We start from the raw sequence: 21,306 nt of genomic DNA on the forward strand, positions 1-21,306 counted from the left end.
CCCAAAAGACCTGTTTGGGTGAGAGCTTGCAGGTGTGTGTGTATGTGTGTGTCATTAGGGCTTTTAAATTTTTATGGTCCATACCTCAAAGGGGGTCTTACTCCATGAATTGCCTCCAGGTTAATAATGCCACCGTACTGCAGGAAAAAGAAATTAAAATAGTAAAACTTTCCCTTCCCTCTGACAGTTCAGGTCACATTGTCCAATTTGACTTTGAACGATTGTTATGAGAAGACAGTCTCTGTTGGCCAAAACATTTCTTCAGTGACCTCAGCTCTCACACTGATAAAAACCGCTTGTGAATTAAAAACCTTAACCCTTCCCTCCCCCCTCATAACTGTAGGGAAGCTAGAAGCATCATGGCAGTTCTAATGCAAGGGGTCTTCATAGCTTGACAGCTGCTTTTCTTCAGTTGGAACTGGGGCTTTAGTCAAGGTGGAAGGAATTATGAACAGTTCCAAATACCAGTCAATTCTGGCACAGAATCTTCAGGCTTCTGCTACAATGCTGAAGATGAAGTAGAATTTTACCTTTCAACATGACAACAACCCAAAGCATATCTCCAAATCAACAAAAGAATAAGATCTTACCAGAATAAGATAAAAATTTTAGAATGGTCCAGCCAGAGCCCAAACCTGAATCCAATTGAAAACCTGAAGAGGGCTGTGCACAGGAGATGCCTTTGAAATCTGACAGATTTGGAGCACTTTTACAAGGAAGAGTAGGAAAAGATTTCCAAGGCGAGATGTGCTATGCTGATAGGCACCTACCTCAAATGACTGGATGTTATCATAAAGTCAAAAAGTGCTTCAATAAAGTATTAGTTTAAGGATGTATAACACTTATCCTAGTTTTTTATTGTTATTTTTCCCTCTAAAAGATTTCAGTTTGTTTTTCAATTGAATTGTATAGCTTGTATGTTATATTAAAGATGGAAAAATTTAAGTGGTTTATCTTGGTCTGATTTTTTTTTACATCTCAAAAAGCCTGACATTTTAATTGGGGTATGTGGACTTTCTATATCCACTGTAAGTAATAAGAAACTGTATTTATTGCAATGCCGTTCATGTTCAGTTGCCTTGGAAAAAAAAATCCATTTTTTGGTATACATTGAGAGGGAATAAACATAGTTCATTTATTGCTTTATTTTGAATTTGGGAGCATGACAGAAATGAGAAAGTTATGATGCAGAAACTTCAAGTTTAGGAAAAGGTGGCCTAAACCAGCAGGAAGGAAAGTACCATTTTGAATTTCTCCTTCTGACTTCAAAGGAGAAACAATACTGGATAAAATCCCAGGGACCATAGAATTATTTCCTAATCCTAATTATACTTGTTAAGAAAATAAGATTGTTTCTTTGCTAGCTAATAAATACTAATTAAAAATAAAAAGGCAGCTCCTTTTCCTCACAACTTATAGGTTCAGCAGCTCTCCAAAAAGGAAATAGAGGATCTTTTGAGAAAAGGGGCTTATGGTGCTTTAATGGATGAAGAAGATGAAGGATCTAAATTTTGTGAAGAGGATATAGATCAAATTCTTTTGAGACGAACACACACGATCACAATTGAGTCTGAGGGAAAAGGCTCCACATTTGCAAAGGTCAGTAAAAAAGTTATTTTTTTAAATTAATCAGAATCATGTATGAATGATCTTTCCCATGGATAGCCCCTGAATATAGGCTTATCCTTAAATTCTACTGTAGCAGACACTAAAATAATATTCCAAATCAGAACCTAAAATTCTCTGAATTCGTACAAATATGCAAACTGAAACATGAATATAACTTGAAAGTAATTCCCCTTCTATAAAATACTTGGATACTTTATAAGAAAGCCTTACAGAAAAAGAGAAGAATCTATAAAATATCTGAAATATCAAATTTCATACCATAAAATAAACATCAATGTCTGTTCAGTGTATACAAGAAATAAGGTGTTTTAGGAAACCTGTATCTCAGCTGAGAATACTCAATAGGGAACATTCAGGTATGTTCAAAGTATTATGTTTTGCATCTTTAACACAACCTAGTAGCTATACACTTTGCATAGAACATTTAGTGGTAAGTTTTGTGCAGTGCTTAAGAGAAGGTAATTCCAATGAATGCTCTCTGTCACTGCTTTTAGAAGAAGAATTCAGTCATTTGGAAAGAAAAATACCATTTTTAAAGCACTCTTCGACCCTCTGTGTTCCAATCCTGTGACACTGCAGCAGATAATAAAGAGCATTGTCTTTTTGTCACAGTACTTTCACCCAGAGAATAAGAATGCTCCTTTTTACTTCAAATGACATTTTGCATCTTAATAATACTTACCGTATATACTTGAGTATAAGCCGAATTTTTCAGCCCACTTTTTGGGCTGAAAAATTCCACTTCGGCTTATACTCCAGTCAACAAAAAAACTTACCGAGGACTTGTGCGCGGCCGAGGCTTTGGTGCTTCCGGGATCGCCCGCACCTCTCCCAAGCCACCGCCGTCCGAGACCTGCCGAAGTTTGGGGAGGTTTGGGGAGGTGCGCGCGCACCTCCCCAAACTCCACGCCTTGCCTGCCTGCTTCTTTCCGCAGCGGAAAGAAGCAGGCAGGCAGGGCGCGGAGGAACGGAGACTTGCCGACGTTTGGGGAGGTTTGGGCGCCTCCCCAAACCTCGGCAGGTCTCCGTTCCTCCGCGCAGACCTGCCGACGTTTGGGGAGGTTTGGGCGCCTCCCCAAACCTCGGCAGGTCTCCGTTCCTCCTGCCGACCTTTGGGGAGGTTTGGGCGCCTCCCCAAACCTCCCCAAACCTCGGCAGGTCTCCGTTCCTCCTGCCGACCTTTGGGGAGGTTTGGGCGCCTCCCCAAACCTCCCCAAACCTCGGCAGGTCTCCGTTCCTCCTGCCGACCTTTGGGGAGGTTTGGGCGCCTCCCCAAACGTCCCCAAACCTCGGCAGGTCTCCGTTCCTGTTTGGGGAGGTTTGGGCGCCTCCCCAAACGTCCCCAAACCTCGGCAGGTCTCCGTTCCTCCGCGCAGACCTGCCGACCTTTGGGGAGGTTTGGGCGCCTCCCCAAACGTCCCCAAACCTCGGCAGGTCTCCGTTCCTGTTTGGGGAGGTTTGGGCGCCTCCCCAAACCTCCCCAAACCTCGGCAGGTCTCCGTTCCTCCGCGCAGACCTGCCGACCTTTGGGGAGGTTTGGGCGCCTCCCCAAACGTCCCCAAACCTCGGCAGGTCTCCGTTCCTGTTTGGGGAGGTTTGGGCGCCTCCCCAAACCTCCCCAAACCTCGGCAGGTCTCCGTTCCTCCGCGCAGACCTGCCGACCTTTGGGGAGGTTTGGGCGCCTCCCCAAACGTCCCCAAACCTCGGCAGGTCTCCGTTCCTGTTTGGGGAGGTTTGGGCGCCTCCCCAAACCTCCCCAAACCTCGGCAGGTCTCCGTTCCTCCGCGCAGACCTGCCGACCTTTGGGGAGGTTTGGGCGCCTCCCCAAACCTCCCCAAACCTCGGCAGGTCTCCGTTCCTCCTGCCGACCTTTGGGGAGGTTTGGGCGCCTCCCCAAACGTCCCCAAACCTCGGCAGGTCTCCGTTCCTGTTTGGGGAGGTTTGGGCGCCTCCCCAAACGTCCCCAAACCTCGGCAGGTCTCCGTTCCTCCGCGCAGACCTGCCGACCTTTGGGGAGGTTTGGGCGCCTCCCCAAACGTCCCCAAACCTCGGCAGGTCTCCGTTCCTGTTTGGGGAGGTTTGGGCGCCTCCCCAAACCTCCCCAAACCTCGGCAGGTCTCCGTTCCTCCGCGCAGACCTGCCGACCTTTGGGGAGGTTTGGGCGCCTCCCCAAACGTCCCCAAACCTCGGCAGGTCTCCGTTCCTGTTTGGGGAGGTTTGGGCGCCTCCCCAAACCTCCCCAAACCTCGGCAGGTCTCCGTTCCTCCGCGCAGACCTGCCGACCTTTGGGGAGGTTTGGGCGCCTCCCCAAACGTCCCCAAACCTCGGCAGGTCTCCGTTCCTGTTTGGGGAGGTTTGGGCGCCTCCCCAAACCTCCCCAAACCTCGGCAGGTCTCCGTTCCTCCGCGCAGACCTGCCGACCTTTGGGGAGGTTTGGGCGCCTCCCCAAACGTCCCCAAACCTCGGCAGGTCTCCGTTCCTGTTTGGGGAGGTTTGGGCGCCTCCCCAAACCTCCCCAAACCTCGGCAGGTCTCCGTTCCTCCGCGCAGACCTGCCGACCTTTGGGGAGGTTTGGGCGCCTCCCCAAACCTCCCCAAACCTCGGCAGGTCTCCGTTCCTCCTGCCGACCTTTGGGGAGGTTTGGGCGCCTCCCCAAACGTCCCCAAACCTCGGCAGGTCTCCGTTCCTGTTTGGGGAGGTTTGGGCGCCTCCCCAAACGTCCCCAAACCTCGGCAGGTCTCCGTTCCTCCGCGCAGACCTGCCGACCTTTGGGGAGGTTTGGGCGCCTCCCCAAACGTCCCCAAACCTCGGCAGGTCTCCGTTCCTGTTTGGGGAGGTTTGGGCGCCTCCCCAAACCTCCCCAAACCTCAGCAGGTCTCCGTTCCTCCGCGCAGACCTGCCGACCTTTGGGGAGGTTTGGGCGCCTCCCCAAACGTCCCCAAACCTCGGCAGGTCTCCGTTCCTGTTTGGGGAGGTTTGGGCGCCTCCCCAAACCTCCCCAAACCTCGGCAGGTCTCCGTTCCTCCGCGCAGACCTGCCGACCTTTGGGGAGGTTTGGGCGCCTCCCCAAACGTCCCCAAACCTCGGCAGGTCTCCGTTCCTGTTTGGGGAGGTTTGGGCGCCTCCCCAAACCTCCCCAAACCTCGGCAGGTCTCCGTTCCTCCGCGCAGACCTGCCGACCTTTGGGGAGGTTTGGGCGCCTCCCCAAACGTCCCCAAACCTCGGCAGGTCTCCGTTCCTGTTTGGGGAGGTTTGGGCGCCTCCCCAAACCTCCCCAAACCTCGGCAGGTCTCCGTTCCTCCGCGCAGACCTGCCGACCTTTGGGGAGGTTTGGGCGCCTCCCCAAACGTCCCCAAACCTCGGCAGGTCTCCGTTCCTGTTTGGGGAGGTTTGGGCGCCTCCCCAAACCTCCCCAAACCTCGGCAGGTCTCCGTTCCTCCGCGCAGACCTGCCGACGTTTGGGGAGGTTTGGGCGCCTCCCCAAACCTCCCCAAACCTCGGCAGGTCTCCGTTCCTGTTTGGGGAGGTTTGGGCGCCTCCCCAAACCTCCCCAAACCTCGGCAGGTCTCCGTTCCTCCGCGCAGACCTGCCGACCTTTGGGGAGGTTTGGGCGCCTCCCCAAACGTCCCCAAACCTCGGCAGGTCTCCGTTCCTGTTTGGGGAGGTTTGGGCGCCTCCCCAAACGTCCCCAAACCTCGGCAGGTCTCCGTTCCTCCGCGCAGACCTGCCGACCTTTGGGGAGGTTTGGGCGCCTCCCCAAACGTCCCCAAACCTCGGCAGGTCTCCGTTCCTGTTTGGGGAGGTTTGGGCGCCTCCCCAAACCTCCCCAAACCTCGGCAGGTCTCCGTTCCTCCGCGCAGACCTGCCGACCTTTGGGGAGGTTTGGGCGCCTCCCCAAACCTCGGCAGGTCTCCGTTCCTGTTTGGGGAGGTTTGGGCGCCTCCCCAAACCTCCCCAAACCTCGGCAGGTCTCCGTTCCTCCGCGCAGACCTGCCGACCTTTGGGGAGGTTTGGGGAGGCGCCCAAACCTCCCCAAACAGGAACGGAGACCTGCCGAGGTTTGGGGAGGTTTGGGGAGGCGCCCAAACCTCCCCAAACGTCGGCAGGTCTGCGCGGAGGAACGGAGACCTGCCGAGGTTTGGGGAGGTTTGGGGAGGCGCCCAAACCTCCCCAAACAGGAACGGAGACCTGCCGAGGTTTGGGGACGTTTGGGGAGGCGCCCAAACCTCCCCAAAGGTCGGCAGGTCTGCGCGGAGGAACGGAGACCTGCCGAGGTTTGGGGAGGTTTGGGGAGGCGCCCAAACCTCCCCAAACAGGAACGGAGACCTGCCGAGGTTTGGGGAGGTTTGGGGAGGCGCCCAAACCTCCCCAAAGGTCGGCAGGTCTGCGCGGAGGAACGGAGACCTGCCGAGGTTTGGGGAGGTTTGGGGAGGCGCCCAAACCTCCCCAAACAGGAACGGAGACCTGCCGAGGTTTGGGGAGGTTTGGGGAGGCGCCCAAACCTCCCCAAACGTCGGCAGGTCTGCGCGGAGGAACGGAGACCTGCCGAGGTTTGGGGAGGTTTGGGGAGGCGCCCAAACCTCCCCAAACAGGAACGGAGACCTGCCGAGGTTTGGGGACGTTTGGGGAGGCGCCCAAACCTCCCCAAAGGTCGGCAGGTCTGCGCGGAGGAACGGAGACCTGCCGAGGTTTGGGGAGGTTTGGGGAGGCGCCCAAACCTCCCCAAACAGGAACGGAGACCTGCCGAGGTTTGGGGAGGTTTGGGGAGGCGCCCAAACCTCCCCAAAGGTCGGCAGGAGGAACGGAGACCTGCCGACGAGCCTTGGCCACACAGGGTATTCCTGTGTATTCAGGCTTGCAAAATGGCGGATCGAGCCTCTGCTGGCGGCAGAGGCTTGCAGAACGGCGGATCGGCTTATACTCGAGTCAATAACTTTTTCCAGTTTTGGGGGGTGAAATTGGGGGTCTCGGCTTATACTCGAGTCGGCTTATACTCAAGTATATACGGTATATCTGTTTAAAAGGCAGGCATTTAATTATTTCATTTGTTTGTGGCAGACAGGGATTTGTCACTGTTCTCATCTTGAGGATACTGCTGAATGAAAGCTGCAGTGTTGTACAGCTAGTCTAGCAGTACATAAAGCATTCAAAGTTGACATGTTTTGAGCTCCAACATCCAATAAACACTTCTAGTGGTAGAATCAGATCTTTGAAAATATTTTATGCACCTCTGGTCATTATCTGTTTGTTTGGATCTCTGGTGATTCAGAACTACCTATTTTTATTTATCTTTCTGTAGTCATGCAAATGAAGTTGAACAAACACAAAATAATTTTCATTACATAAGTGTGTATATTGCAGCCTTTAATCAAATTATTGTATTGTTTTGTTTTAGGCTAGTTTTGTTGCATCTGGTAACAGAACAGATATTTCTTTAGATGATCCTAATTTCTGGCAGAAATGGGCAAAAAAAGCTGAACTTGATATTGAAGCCTTAAATGGAAGGGTGAGAAATTTAAACTTACCTGTTTTATTTAGTTTGCTGAAATACATTTATTATTACTTTTTTTAACAAAACTTTTTTTTAATTTTTGTTATAGAACAATCTAGTTATTGATACTCCAAGAATAAGAAAGCAAACTAGATTATACAGTGCAGTCAAAGAAGATGAACTGATGGAATTTTCAGACCTCGAAAGTGATTCTGAAGAAAAACCTAGCATAAAACTTCGTAGGCCGCAGGACAAATCCCAGGGATATGCAAGGAGTGAATGCTTTAGAGTAGAAAAAAATCTGTTGGTCTATGGGTAAGTAAAATGGACTGGAAAACAAAACAGTATTCAAGGCTCTATATTATTTGGCTCTTTCTACTTTTATAAGGTTGTAGCTTATTACACAGAGAGACTGCAAATAGAAGTCTCATATGATACAACAGATGTCGTTTTTTGGAATATGTTATTTTCCTTGACTGTGAATTGGAAGAACTTGGTTTGCTAGCATTATTCTGCATTGTTATATTCTTCATTTTCCCATTCATTTATTCATTCATACCAACACATCATTTCTAAACCAAATTCATTGTGAAAAATCATTCCAAATTGAAAAATAATTCACTTTAGAAAATTATTTACAATAAGTAAAAAACAGTCTAAATGTTCATGATGGCAACTATGATTATGCAACTTGGTAGAATCTTCAAAAAAAAGACTTATAGACATCTAAAATAATGTTGCAGAATATTAATTAGTAAATAGCATAAATTTAACTGGCAGACTAGGTAAACAGGTACATTTTAGTTAATTCTAAAAACTGACAAGATTCAGGGCCAATCATAATTGGATGAAGAGGGAATTCTGTTAATGGGAGCTTGTCTTGAGAATACTCTTTCTCTTGTCATCAGATAGCAGATCATTGGCAGACAAAGCACATTAAATAAATGTCCCTACTAAATGGTAGTTGACAGAAATACAGTATATTTAAGGGAGCAGTTGCCACATATATTTTGTATTCTACTACAATGATATTTGACGTAGTACCTTCTAACATATGTTTGCGATAACCAAACACATATGTTTGTGATAATCAAACCTCAGTCTATATTGGAGTGAGTCCAAATATCTTGTTTTCTTCCAACAGCACATGTAGCTATATATTTACCATATTTCCAAGGATAGATTATTAACTGGATGAAGAGATTTAAGAATCAAATGATTCAGAGTGAGCTTCTTAAAGTGGAGGTGTGCTACCATAATTCTCAAGTTAGCTAATTCCAAACTTTTCCATAGAAGTGCATTTACTGTTTCCAACCACCTATTCTTACTCACTTAAATCAGACATGAAGGATAGGAATTAGGAAGACATATGATGGAAAGCACTGCTTCAGACATTTTATTCAACCATAGTGTCTTGGTCAAAATGTAAAAGAGTAATTTTATCTCATAAACGCCCTTGTGAGTGTGCTTTTGGTATCCAAGACTCTGTTTATAGGAATAGAATTTAAAAGTCCCCTAACAACACAATATTATTTTGCCAGATGGTTACAGATGAGAATATGGAATGATGGCTATAAAGAAACTCTTCTTCATTACCTTTACTGCTGCATGTTAGCACAATGAATTTAGTTTATCTTCAGATTTGTTTTTCACTATTTGTACTCCAGCCATTTTGTGATATGTTTCATTGCCCATAGGCTTTCTGAAGTCCAAAAACCTTTCCAGACTTTACATTGCAAGAGATGTTAAGAGTTATTTAATCAGTGATCCATTTAATCACACTATTAATATTAAAGTTAGGGTCTCAGCAGAATTGCCAGCCTTGTCACCAAGGCATTCAGGAATCTTTAACATTACATAATTATCCTAAACCAAATGATCCTAATAGATCCCCCAGCCTACAGGGAAATAAAAAATCTGGCAGTCTAATCTTGTTAGAAAATTCGTAGATAATGGCAAAAGGAGTATGATAACTCCCTTCACTTTTAGGTCATACTCTTGCTATGCTAATGCAACCAGAATATAATCTGCTTCCTAATGTGCCATCAGTGATCCATTAAGACAGCTCCATGGTTTATCATAGAAACCAACACATCACAAGCAAGGAATCTAAAGGCAGCCCCAAAAATAAATGTTATAATCCCCATGGAGTACATTACTGGATTCTCCACTATCAGAAATCACCATGAATAATTCAAGAAATAGTGGCGTGATCAATACACAAACATTTTGTTTCTATAGCCCAATACTAGGACACACATCTCTAAAACCAGCAACAGAGTTGAATGGTAGACATAAAAGGTTGTCTATGGATCACAACCATTCTCTTCCCACACCCTCTAATTTATGCTGCTAGTGCTGGATCAAATCAACCCTTCCTGGTCTCATTAATGCACACTAAGTGAGCCCTCTTATTTTTGAATGATACATTACTATTTTGGGTTGGTCTGACTTTCACTAACAGCACTGCCAAACTAAAAGGTAAATTGACAGGCAACTGTATTCTGGAATATGGGAAACTGACTGATGGCACATTTCAACCAGTATTCAACATGCACAACACCAGTCCTACCCATCATAGATTGTTTAGATTGTACAGCTCCATTTCTTTCCATCCATCCCTTCAGATAAATTCAGTATCATTAGTAGCAGAGAGCTGCAATAGATAAGGCAACCATTCTGCAAACAAGATATACAGTATCTCCTAAATTAGCCTTCTCCAACCTGGCATCTAATATACAGGGTTAGGCTGCCACTCTTACAATTTTGTCAGTGGTAAAATTGAGGCAACTACTGTAAAAACTTAGATTTTCTTTCAAGCCATTTAAAAAGCCAGTGATTAAAAAATATAGTTGCATAACCCTAAATAATACTTCACATACTAGGAATTCTTAAGCTCATTAAAAAAACCAGACTTCCCTTTTTTGAAGAAACCTGCTTCTGTTACCATCATTCCCAAGAACTTATATCATGTAGTCCTTAACTTATTGTCATGCTTGGACTTGGAATTTTGATCATAAGTTAGCCCCAGTCATCAAGTCGGCCATCACCTGACCTGGTTTTATTTTATGACTGTTTTTCAACGAAGTAAGTTATAACTGTTGTTAAGCAAACCATATGGTCATTAAGATTCAAGATGCTGGTGATGACCTATAAAGCCCTAAATGGCATGGGTCCGGATTATCTTAGGGAGCACCTGCTGCCAGCTTCAACTTCCCATCGTCCTGTGCGCTCACACAGGGAAGGCCTCCTCAGGGTCCCGCCGGTCAAGGAGTGCCGGCAGGTGATTCCCAGGGGGAGAGCATTCTCGGTGGGTGCGCCTGCCCTATGGAATCAGCTGCCAGTGGAACTCTGGATGGCCCCTGACCTTCATTCGTTTCGCCGGGACCTAAAAACCTGGCTATTTGAGCTGGCCGGCCTGGACTGAGGGGTTTTTAAGGTTTTAAATTCAATTTTAAAGTGTTGGGTCTATTAATTTAATTGTATTTTAATCTGTATATTGTATCTTTTTTAAAATTTGCCCTGTAAACCGCCCTGAGTCCTTCGGGAAAAGGGCGGTATATAAATCAAATAAAATAAAATAAATAAAATTAAAGGAAACCAACATCTACAACTGGTACTTTTTGCCAGGAAATGGCAAAACTCATCACAAATTGTGGTCACATGACTATAGGATGCCGCAACTGGTTGTAGGTTGCAAGCAGGTTGCCAAGCACTTGAAATAAGATCATGTGATTGCAGGAGGAGCAGTATGGCATTTTACAATGGTCATAAATAGTTTACAGGCTGTAAAGCATAAATTCTGAGGCCATCATAATTTCAAGTGGTTGCTAAGCAATGGCGATTAAGCAATTATCTGTAAACAGAAAAAAACTACAACACAGCATGATTATGTTAGAAGTGTTTATGATAGGAATGGACAGGTAGTTAAAATTTTAGATTTTGTGCTACAGCAACATTTATTTTATAGTTTAGTAAGTTCATATTTCTGATAATAATTTTCAAATTAAAGTTATGCTCCCATCCTTTATTGTATTATTGAATTTAGCAAAACTGCCCTAGTGAATGATACTGCTATTAAAAATCTCTGTCTTACGTATTGTTCCTGTGAAGAGCTAGTACAGATAAATATTACAGAAATGAATTCAAATTCATGTTAAAATCATAAAATTGCAAAAATTGCTCTGGGATTTGAACTCCTATTCAGAACTTATGACATTTACATTAAACATGTGTATTTTATTTTTTCCGCTATAGTAAAATACTAGTGACTTGCTATTTGCTTAGTAAAATAATTTGGACCCACAAAATATATATATGTATTTTAATATTAAAATTCTGCAGTATAAGTAGTCCTTTACTTATGATTGCAATTGAGCCCAGAATTACAGTTGTCTGTTATAGCAGTTGTTAAGTGAGGCGCCCGCCCACATGATCGCCTTGATTAATTATCACAATCCCTTCTCTCTTCATTGCTACCATTAAACAGAGCATGGGGGAGAAGGCCTAGAAAGCCTGGTGCAGGCTCAGGCCCACATTGCAGTATCTTATTAGCCCATACATGGCCTGTCCCAGGCTTCCTCAGGCTTCTTCTGCACTGAGGCACCCTGCTGGGACCCACACCCTTCAGTCTCCTCCACCTGACCCCATCATGCTTTGGTCCACTCAACCTTTTTTGAAGATTGTCTTTGGAAAAGAGAAGTGGCCATAAGGGTAGGCAGATTGTCAAGTGCCTGAACTTTGTTCACATAACTGCGCGAGTGCAGTAGTGGCCATAACTTCGGGTACAGGTCTAAGTCCCTTCATTCAGTGCCATTGTAATTTTCAACAGTTCCTGAACAAATGATTGTAAGTTAGGACTAGCTGTGATGCCATTTTTTTTAATATAGTTGGGGACGATGGACTGATATCCTTCTACATGGACGTTATAAGCGTCAGCTAACTGAGCAAGATGTGGAAACTATTTGCCGGACTATCCTTGTATATTGTCTCAATCATTATAAAGGGGATGAGAATATCAAAAGTTTTATCTGGGATTTGATTACTCCAACTACAGATGGACAAACTCGGGCCTTAGTTAATCATTCTGGTATGTATCCGCATCTTATTTTATATCCAGTGCTGCTGTTGTCATAAAACATTGCTTTAAATCCATTGAGCAGTATTACGTGATCTTGAACAAAGCAAATATAGATCTCTATTTCTGTCTGAAATGTGTTTCAGTGTTATTGTTGTTAATCTTGCTCCCTGTCACTGGGAATTACATATTAGTGTCTTCATCTGATATTTCAATGCTAAAGGTTCCTCTCCAAGATTTATCTTGGCCATTTCTATAATTGGTATGTAAAAGTATCACTGTTCTCTTGTAAGTTAAATGTGGGAAACTAACTAGCAATATCACAGACAATTGGTGTGTCTGGTTCATTACACTAAAAGACAGTAATTGAAACCAAATTTTTGTTGCTAAGCAATGCAGTTGTAAAGCACAACATCATGTGACCATTCCACTTAGCGATGGAAATTCTGGTCCTTCCAGTTGGTGTCATTAAGCGAATCCCATGACATTGTTAAGCACAATGTCAAGTGGCAATCATTTGTGACCTTCTGCCGGCTTCCCCATTGACTTGCTTATGGGACCTGGCAAATGGCAATCACATAGCACTGGTCACTGAGTACCCAGATTTCAATCATGTGACTGCAGATATGCTGTGATGGCCATAAGTACAAGGACTGGTTGTAAGTACCACTCATTCAGTGCTGTTGTAAGTTTGAAAAGTCACTGAATGGGTGGTCATTAAGCAAGGGCTATCTGTATTCTGAATGGCAGTGGTTCTTAAGATATACATATGGAATCTTTCCAGGCTGTATAAATAGATACTAAAGTTCAAAGTTAAGACTCTTTCTATGCAAAAAAGAAGCTCTGCAATTAAGTTGCTACTTCAGTATTTTCCTACAGTTAATAAATTTAATCCTTGTGTTTACATATACTTTGTCAGAAAAATATGTGAAGTTTCAAATTTATTAATTGATGGACCTCTTTAAGATGTTTTAGACAAATACTTCCTGCATTTGTTGATCAATCCTGTACATCAGCTTAGAGGTATTTTGGCCACTACTCTTATTGAATTGCTTCATCTAATTTTTGGACTGCCTTACATGAAGTGCTCATTAAGGTTACGCCCCAGTAGTTCAGTTTGGTTAAGATTAAAGTTTTGATTTGGCCATATCAATAATGAAGTTACTTCTACTTCTGCTATTCTATTACAGTTTTACCTATGTGTTTAGCATTATTGTCCTTTATGACTACATTCAACACATGGACAATTATTAACATTACCCTGTATAATGTATAGTACAAGCCATAGTCCATCGTCCTCTCAGTTGTAGTGAGCAATCTGAGGCCTGAATTTGCAAAAGGATCCCAAACTGTGATATTCCCACCATGATGCTTCATGGTTAGGAGGAGCTCTATGATTCTATGATTGTTTATTTAATCAGAATCTCTCAGAAAATTCTAAAGAGTTCACAAAGTTTCTTTTACCACTGTATCTACTGCATAAAAATCCTCAATGCCAGAACCCTAAATGTAGTCTTTTCTCGATAAAATGCAGTTTTGCTTTAATTGTAAATGATTAAAATTGCTGCTTAGCTATATATTGTGCATTAAATAAGCTTTTTGTACCAGCATATGTTGTGTAGTTCTTTAGCATTTGCTTCTGTGTGGGAGAAGGTCACTGGATTGTTTTAAATGAGCAGTCTGTTTCAGAGTTGCTGAAAGGCTATACCATTATTTTAAGTTCATTGGCAGAATAATGGGATGTAAACATTGAGCATGATCCAGCCATAGTGAAACATTATTACATCCCTCATCTCTTATGCCATGTTAATGGGACTGAAATACTTTTAACTTTGGCACAAATTCAACTAATGAAAGAAAATCTACAATATCATTAAATTATACTTATGTAGAATATGCTGTATCATGTTTATGTTATTCTGGAATTAGTGCCTTTCATAATTTGCCACACAATTCTAGTTATGCCTATTCAGAAACTGAGTTAAAATAGGATTAACACCCAGGTAAGTGTGTATGATTGCAAGCAGAGTGCTTAGGAGGGTAAATTGTACAATAGCTTTCTGTGGTTTTCTAATTGTTTTCAATTGCTGCATAGTGCCTTTAACTATGATAATGATCATCATGGAATGCAATAGTGTAAAGTACGACCTAGTTTTCTAGAAGTCCATACCATAATGATAAAGGGCTGTGAGAAAGTGATTTCACAGGCAGATGGCCTCCTTTGACATGGTGTCAGAGTTAATGCTGAAAAACCATGCATGTGTACATTTCTTAGGCTTGTCTGCTCCAGTGCCCCGGGGGAGAAAAGGCAAAAAAGTAAAAGCTCAGAGTTCACAACCAGTGCTACAGAACGCTGACTGGCTAGCCAGCTGTAATCCAGATGCCTTGTTTCAGGAGGACAGCTATAAGAAACATCTCAAACATCACTGTAATAAGTAAGTTAATTCATTAACTTAATTTGACCCATTTTGACTTGAATGTTTCATGGAACTCAAATTCTAGGACCATAATATAGGACTTGTAGATTACTATAAGGATAATCTTTAAATTATGCTTCATCATTGACACTGTTTAATAGTATAGACCCATACACATTCTTATTTTGGTTAATGCTTAACATTTTTCTTAGGATACAGATTACTGTTTGTCTTCTCAATTTAAGTTGATGTCAGTATTTAAAACATGGTTGGTCTTAGTTCATTGAATTATTAGAACTTATTATTTCTCATGAGTCTAGCATGTGGTATTTAATCCTTACATGCATTTAATCATATCTATTTTGAAATTATCCCTGTGTTGGAAATGTTGCGATTTTGAACAACATATGTGATGAAAAAACTGTATAATTGTTGGTGTTATTCAGGGCTTGGCTGCCTGATGAAAATGAAGCATGTGCAATAAAAGACATTTAGTTCATTTTCCTCATAATTTATGTATTGGGAAGTACATTGTTTTCTTTAAAACATAACTGTTCATCGTCAAAAGTCTATTCTACAAATCATAATTTTTAATTGTAGTTACATATAATTCATTTATTGTGTATTCATTTATCGTATATTATTATTATTGCACTCGCTATGGCTATTATTTTTGTCCATTCTCTTGATCTTTTGGAAGACCATTAAGACCTGTTTTTTTCTTCATGCATAGGACCAGGATGTTAGAGGAGCCCTATAAACATGTGTCCATTTTACAAGTTTATGATATGGCACTTAGGCTTTTTTGTAGTGAATTTTATTTTTTTATTTTTTTGGTTATAGGGGCTCATTTTATATGGTTTCTCTTATATATTTTTTCCTTATAAATTGCTTTTTAATCACTCAGAATTATGCATTTTAAATGGATGGCCATTTAACATTTCTAAATATGCTGCTTAAAAGTTGCTTTGAACAAAATGATTAATAAATTCATAAATAAATGTATAGTCTCGTCTTCTGTAAAAGGTAATATGGTCAGGATAGCCGTTTTCAGGCATTTTATTCCTACGTTTAGTGGAACAGTGGGGCTTGGCTGTTGCCCTCTTACAATCTTCCTCCCTCCTTCCCTCCTCCTCCCCATCACCTCTTTCACACATTCTTTCTCTTTAGACTTATAGACTGACCAACTCAACACTGACTGTGGATGGCAGACTTTTCTTTAAAAAAAATCAATATCTAGAAATAAAAGAAAAGAAATATAACAGTGTTTTTTTATATTTTACATCAGCAAATATTGCAGTGTACATCAATTGGATAACATGACCCTAAGTGAACTTTTTACTTTGAATATATATAAGTTGTAAATAATTGAAAAGATGTGCAAAAAGAAAGAAAGAGAGAAGTACAAAAGAATTGAAAGACAATATAATTCCAAAATGGTTCCATTAAATTAATAGTAATTATTTAAATAAAATAAAACAATATCTAAATCAAGGGCTAACCTACACTCCTTTGGGTGTAGAAATGGCTTGTTTTTGTCTAAATACAGGATGGCCAACTCCTTAAGTTGGAGAACTGGATCTTCCCTAACTAAGTTACTTAGAATTTTGAATCCAGCAATACTGAACTCTAATTTCTTCCATATTGTTATGTACTCGACCAGCTGAAGAACCTTTGCAGTGTGGTTTTTAAAGATCACCAAGTCTCCTGAGTATTTGGTTTTTTAAAGACAGAATGCCAATTATTGGCCAGGGACAGTTGAAGTCTAAGAGCAACACAGCTGTTTAGGGTTCTCAAAGAAAAATCCACCTGATTGGCCTTCAGGAAGGTGGTAAAGACGTGAGTTTTTCTACAGGCAGCGTTAATGGAGTTCTGAATGGTTATGTGAGGCTATGAGATTTTTATTGAAGCTTCTGTTGTCTTTTTTGTTCTTTTCTCTTTCTTTAAATTATATTACATTTTCATGTTTGTCATCCAGAATTCCTCTGGTAGATGGACAGACATGTACATTTGTTTCATTTATTAATTGATAGTAAATAGCTATTAAATAAGTTATGTTCTTACTTTTTAAAGGTTCTTCACTAGATGCTGTCTGTGTTTCACATTGTTTTGCATTTGTGTAGAATGATTTCTAGATTTGAAACAGTGTCTCAGATATTGCTTTTTATTCTGTAGGCATACTACACAAAAAGAAATGGTGTTCCAAAGGCTTTACAATATTGCAGGTGCTTTAGGGTGTCTTATTACCATGCGGAAAAGGCAGGGATAGAAGCTGCAGGGGTATTGCTCAAAGTACTAGGTGTACATGGCTAACCAAGTAAAAGGCAAGAATGCCTTTGGGCTTTTTTCCCAGTTGGACAACATTACTGTGTGGGGATGAGGAGCTTCAGAAAACTGCAGGGGGGCAGATGTGGCGCACATATTGCCAGGTCACATCACATCATTGGTATTTCGGGTAGAATATGCTTTTCCAGTGTATTTCTTTTAATAGTTTTCTAGCATCATTGAGAACAGAAGAGAGTAGATATTTAATTACATCAATTTGGTCTTTGAGTATGAATATAGGATTATGGCTCCAAAATAAATGTTTATATTCTTTTAGAGGAATTACACAATAAAGCTAAATATGGGTATATTCTGTTGTCTTCTAAGGTAAATAGGGTAATAAGAGAAGTAAATTTGGCAAAAACTTTTAAAAACACAATTTCTTAAGAAAACACTGACTTTTTCCTGTTTTTTAAAGCAAAGATTTGTATAATCTAACAAGTCTAACATTCCATACTGGGGGTTTATTGTAAGGTAGTAAAACCAGATTTTATATCTCGTTTATTCCTACAACTTCTGATGTGCTTCCAAAAATGGTATTAAGGCAGCAGCTGAGGAAATTTTATGAGATAATGAAGCAGAACAGTTACTGAAAGCCATCTGCTCAGTTGTTTACAAACTTGCTTCAATACTTCAGAGGCAGTGGTAGAGTACGTGTCTAAACTTCACAAGCTGCACTAGGTAGAACTAAATGAAATGCGCCTGGGTTGGGCTGAGCTCGATCCCTCTCTGTGCAGTCTAAGCGGTTGCCAGGCAGGCCTGTTGGAAGCCAGCAGAAAGCACCACACAGAGGTGATTATGTGCCACCATCTGTCACGCTTCAAGCCTACCATACAGCATGGCTAATCAGCCTTGGCAGGATGATGGATGAACAGCAGCAGCTGCCAAAAGCCACTGTTGGCAAACAGTCCTGAAGTTAAGAACTTTTTCCCCTCTCTGTTTTCCTCTCCAGGGTCCTGCTGCGTGTCCGCATGCTGTACTATCTGAGGCAAGAAGTTATAGGGGACCAAGCTGAAAAGATCTTAGAGGGTTCTGATTCAAGGTTAGTGCAAATTCAAGTTTATTTGTGCTTCACGATCACGGTTCGTGTGAATATTTTTGTATGATCATAAAAAAGTTAAAGATTAAACATATCTGTCTGTTTATGCTCTTATTAAACTGCTGCATATTTTGGTTGTTGAGTAAGGATGAAGAATTGTTAATTTCATGAAGTAAACTACTTCAACAGAATATCGGTGAACAATTTTAATTCATAAATCTAATGTAAAGGTTTAAAGTGGGAGAAGGTATACCATTTTCATATTATTTTTTTGCATTCTTAATTTCTTGTTTAGTTCCAATTATACAAGTTTGTCCTTTTGACACTTATGCCAGAATTTAAAATTATTTGGAAATGCTAACTCTTGTTTTAGTGAGATTGATATTTGGATTCCTGAACCATTTCATGCTGAAGTTCCTATGGACTGGTGGGATAAGGAGGCAGATAAATCTCTCTTAATTGGAGTGTTCAAACATGGTAAGTGATGTCATACTTTGAACAGAGCTTCTTGGTAAAGCTTTCTGTTACACCAATATTCAGTCATAATATTAACAAGTATAGTTCCAAAGAACTGTTGGCTTCTGTTCCCTTTTTTCCTTCTGCATTAAAAAAATGTATTTGAGTTGTAAATATCAGATGCTGTTTTTAAATGTTTGCAGAATATTTCAGAAGAAAACATTACTTTCTTGGCTGTAAAAAAACAAAACCATATTTGTTTAAATAATAGCCAAATAGTTTTACAGTTCTCCATAAACTCTGCTTCCAACATTGTTCACTTACTAATTCTGCCAGCTAGTGTCAAAGTGGATGGTGGGCTTAACCTCTGCTATTAATCGGTACAAGTGCCTTCTGGGCTTTGTTCCAAGCAATATTTCACAAATGTCAGTGCTGAAAACTCTGGGCTCCCTTGAGTGAGATGCAGCCTTGTTAACTTTGAAAGACTAGGGAAGTAGAGTTGGCATGATATAAACAGTGGACAAATCCTGATTATAATCCTAATTCTCTGGAGTTTGGTGCAGTATTCTCAGTAGCCCAGATTGTCTAAAGGAGAGAGTGATGGCTTATAAAACCTTTCATGATTACAGCTTGGCTTGAGCCTGTACAGCAGTTAAGGAGAGTGTATTGTGGAATAAATTCTAATTGAATTGTGCTGCTTTGCCTATATACAGGAGTTCTGTTGTGGGCTCAACTGAGGCAAATCAAGCCTAAAAACCATGTTGGTGCCATGTACTGTTGGGATCTGCCGTTTTCCATCTAGTCAATGTGGTCAGTAAGAAAAAACAGCAGTCTGAAAATTACAATGGGAGCAGTATCATTACAGACAGGCATCATCCTACATATTTCCCTAGCATAATGCTCTAGTTTCATTGTGACCAGAACAACCAAAAGGAGGTAATTTGGTTGCATGTAATGGAAGAAGGGCAACTCATAAGCACTTTTCTCTAGGTGTACAGTATAAATATTTATCATATTTCTCTTTCTCTTCTATCACTTATTCACACATTTTTCATGAACTTCATTGGCAGTATCATTGTTTGAAAGGATTTTTAAAATAAGGTTTTCAGTTTATAAAAGTATAATCTGTAAGGATTCTTGTTTATAAATATTGGTCTTTTTTATGTTTTATCTGAATGCAGGCTATGAGAAGTACAATTCTATGAGAGCAGACTCTACTCTATGTTTTTTGGAACGGGTTGGCATGCCTGATGCCAAGGCCATTGCTGCTGAGCAGAGAGGGACAGATCTATTAACAGATGGTGGCGATGGGTAAGCAGGACATTATAAAAAAATTAATAAACTTTAACTGTATTGTGTATGCTGGCCTGACTTCACCTATTGCATCACATTTGTGGATTCTCATATATATAGGAATGTTTCAAAATAATATGTTGAGGAAAATAAAAAAATCATTTTTTATTGTAACAATAGGTATTGCTGAGGAGAATTTCCTTTTGCTTCAAGATTAATAATAATAATAATAATAATAATAATAATAATAATAATAATAATAATAATAATAATAATAATAATAATAATAATAATAATAAAAGTTGGAAGGGACCTTGGAGGTCATCTAGTCCAACACCTTTCTCAGGCAGGAAACCCTATACCATTTCAGACAAATGGTTGTCCAGTCTCTTCTTTTTCTTTTTAAAACATTTTGAGTGATTAACTGATATTTTCTGGACTTTATTTCATTTAGAGGTGATTTTGATAGAGAAGATGAAGACCCGGAATATAAACCAACCAGAATTCCATTCAAGGATGAAATTGATGTAAGAATCTATTCACATGCTAATGCAGAGTCACATACATACATGCATACATGCATGCATACATACATACATACATACATATATTGTTGTGAATAACATTAATATTGTGGAATCCTCTTCTATTGGTTCTCTTCTATTGGTATGTTAATAATTTATAGTATACACACTTTATAATTAGGTTATTTTGAAACACTATTATTCATTACATTTTCTTTTTTGTCAAAGGAATTTGCAAACTCACCTTCTGACAAGGAAGAATCTCTAGAACTCCATGCAGGTAAGATTTTGGAAAACTTTGGTGATGAATGGAAGAATGGAAGAAAAAAGATGCTAACGATAAAAATGTGATCCAATGCATATTAAGGATCAGTTTGTTAGTAATTGTACTATGGAATATGTGAAATGTATTAAGTGCATTTGGTGGTTTTACCTCTATTTTTTTACCTATTATTATTTTACATATATTATCTAATATTAATTACTGTAGCAGCAAAACTATTTAAGGTAGAAACTAGATTTCCAAGTGTATACAAAATCATACAAAATGGACTGAATATGAACATTACTCTTTGGGCTATCTGCTATTGCCAATGTTACATTGGAATACAGTTAAGAAAATTGGTCATAATAGTAATTCAAAAGCCTTTTCATAAAATTTCCTTTAACCCTGAGGGGTTTATTATCAAAAGTGTTTTTGTTGCATGTTTCTATGATGATATTTTGCAAGCTGGTATTTGTCTTTAATTATGTATACCTCTTGTCTTCCTTGATAATATTCTCCAGGCAAGCACAGTGAAAATAGTGCTGATTTTGGTCAACTCTACTGGCCAAGCACTTCAACCCTGACTACTCGCTTGCGCCGTCTCATTACTGCCTATCAACGTAGCTATAAAAGGCAACAAATGAGACAAGAAGCACTAATGAAGACTGACCGGCGTCGACGGCGACCTCGTGAAGAAGTGAGAGCACTGGAAGCAGAAAGAGAAGCTATAATAACAGAAAAACGTCAAAAGTAAGTTTCTCCAGGCTTCTTCATAGAAATTAGTATTGCC

The 21,306-nt window shown here is 41.1% G+C and overlaps 1 protein-coding gene across 1 annotated transcript in view; it reads left to right on the top strand.

Moving 5' to 3' along the window:
- Window positions 1-21,306, top strand: part of CHD7 (chromodomain helicase DNA binding protein 7) — a 224,030-nt gene that overhangs the window by 187,914 nt on the left and 14,810 nt on the right. Inside the window, exons 21-31 of the mRNA XM_081324248.1 lie at window positions 1,420-1,599; window positions 7,025-7,135; window positions 7,230-7,435; window positions 12,010-12,209; window positions 14,473-14,632; window positions 17,892-17,981; window positions 18,352-18,455; window positions 19,616-19,745; window positions 20,182-20,254; window positions 20,480-20,531; window positions 21,038-21,266. Coding sequence (XP_081180374.1) covers window positions 1,420-1,599; window positions 7,025-7,135; window positions 7,230-7,435; window positions 12,010-12,209; window positions 14,473-14,632; window positions 17,892-17,981; window positions 18,352-18,455; window positions 19,616-19,745; window positions 20,182-20,254; window positions 20,480-20,531; window positions 21,038-21,266 — 1,535 coding nt within the window. The remainder of the gene's footprint in view (window positions 1-1,419; window positions 1,600-7,024; window positions 7,136-7,229; window positions 7,436-12,009; window positions 12,210-14,472; window positions 14,633-17,891; window positions 17,982-18,351; window positions 18,456-19,615; window positions 19,746-20,181; window positions 20,255-20,479; window positions 20,532-21,037; window positions 21,267-21,306) is intronic.

The sequence above is a fragment of the Vipera berus genome (assembly GCF_964194415.1).
Source record: "Vipera berus genome assembly, chromosome: 3".
NCBI lineage: Eukaryota > Metazoa > Chordata > Lepidosauria > Squamata > Viperidae > Vipera > Vipera berus.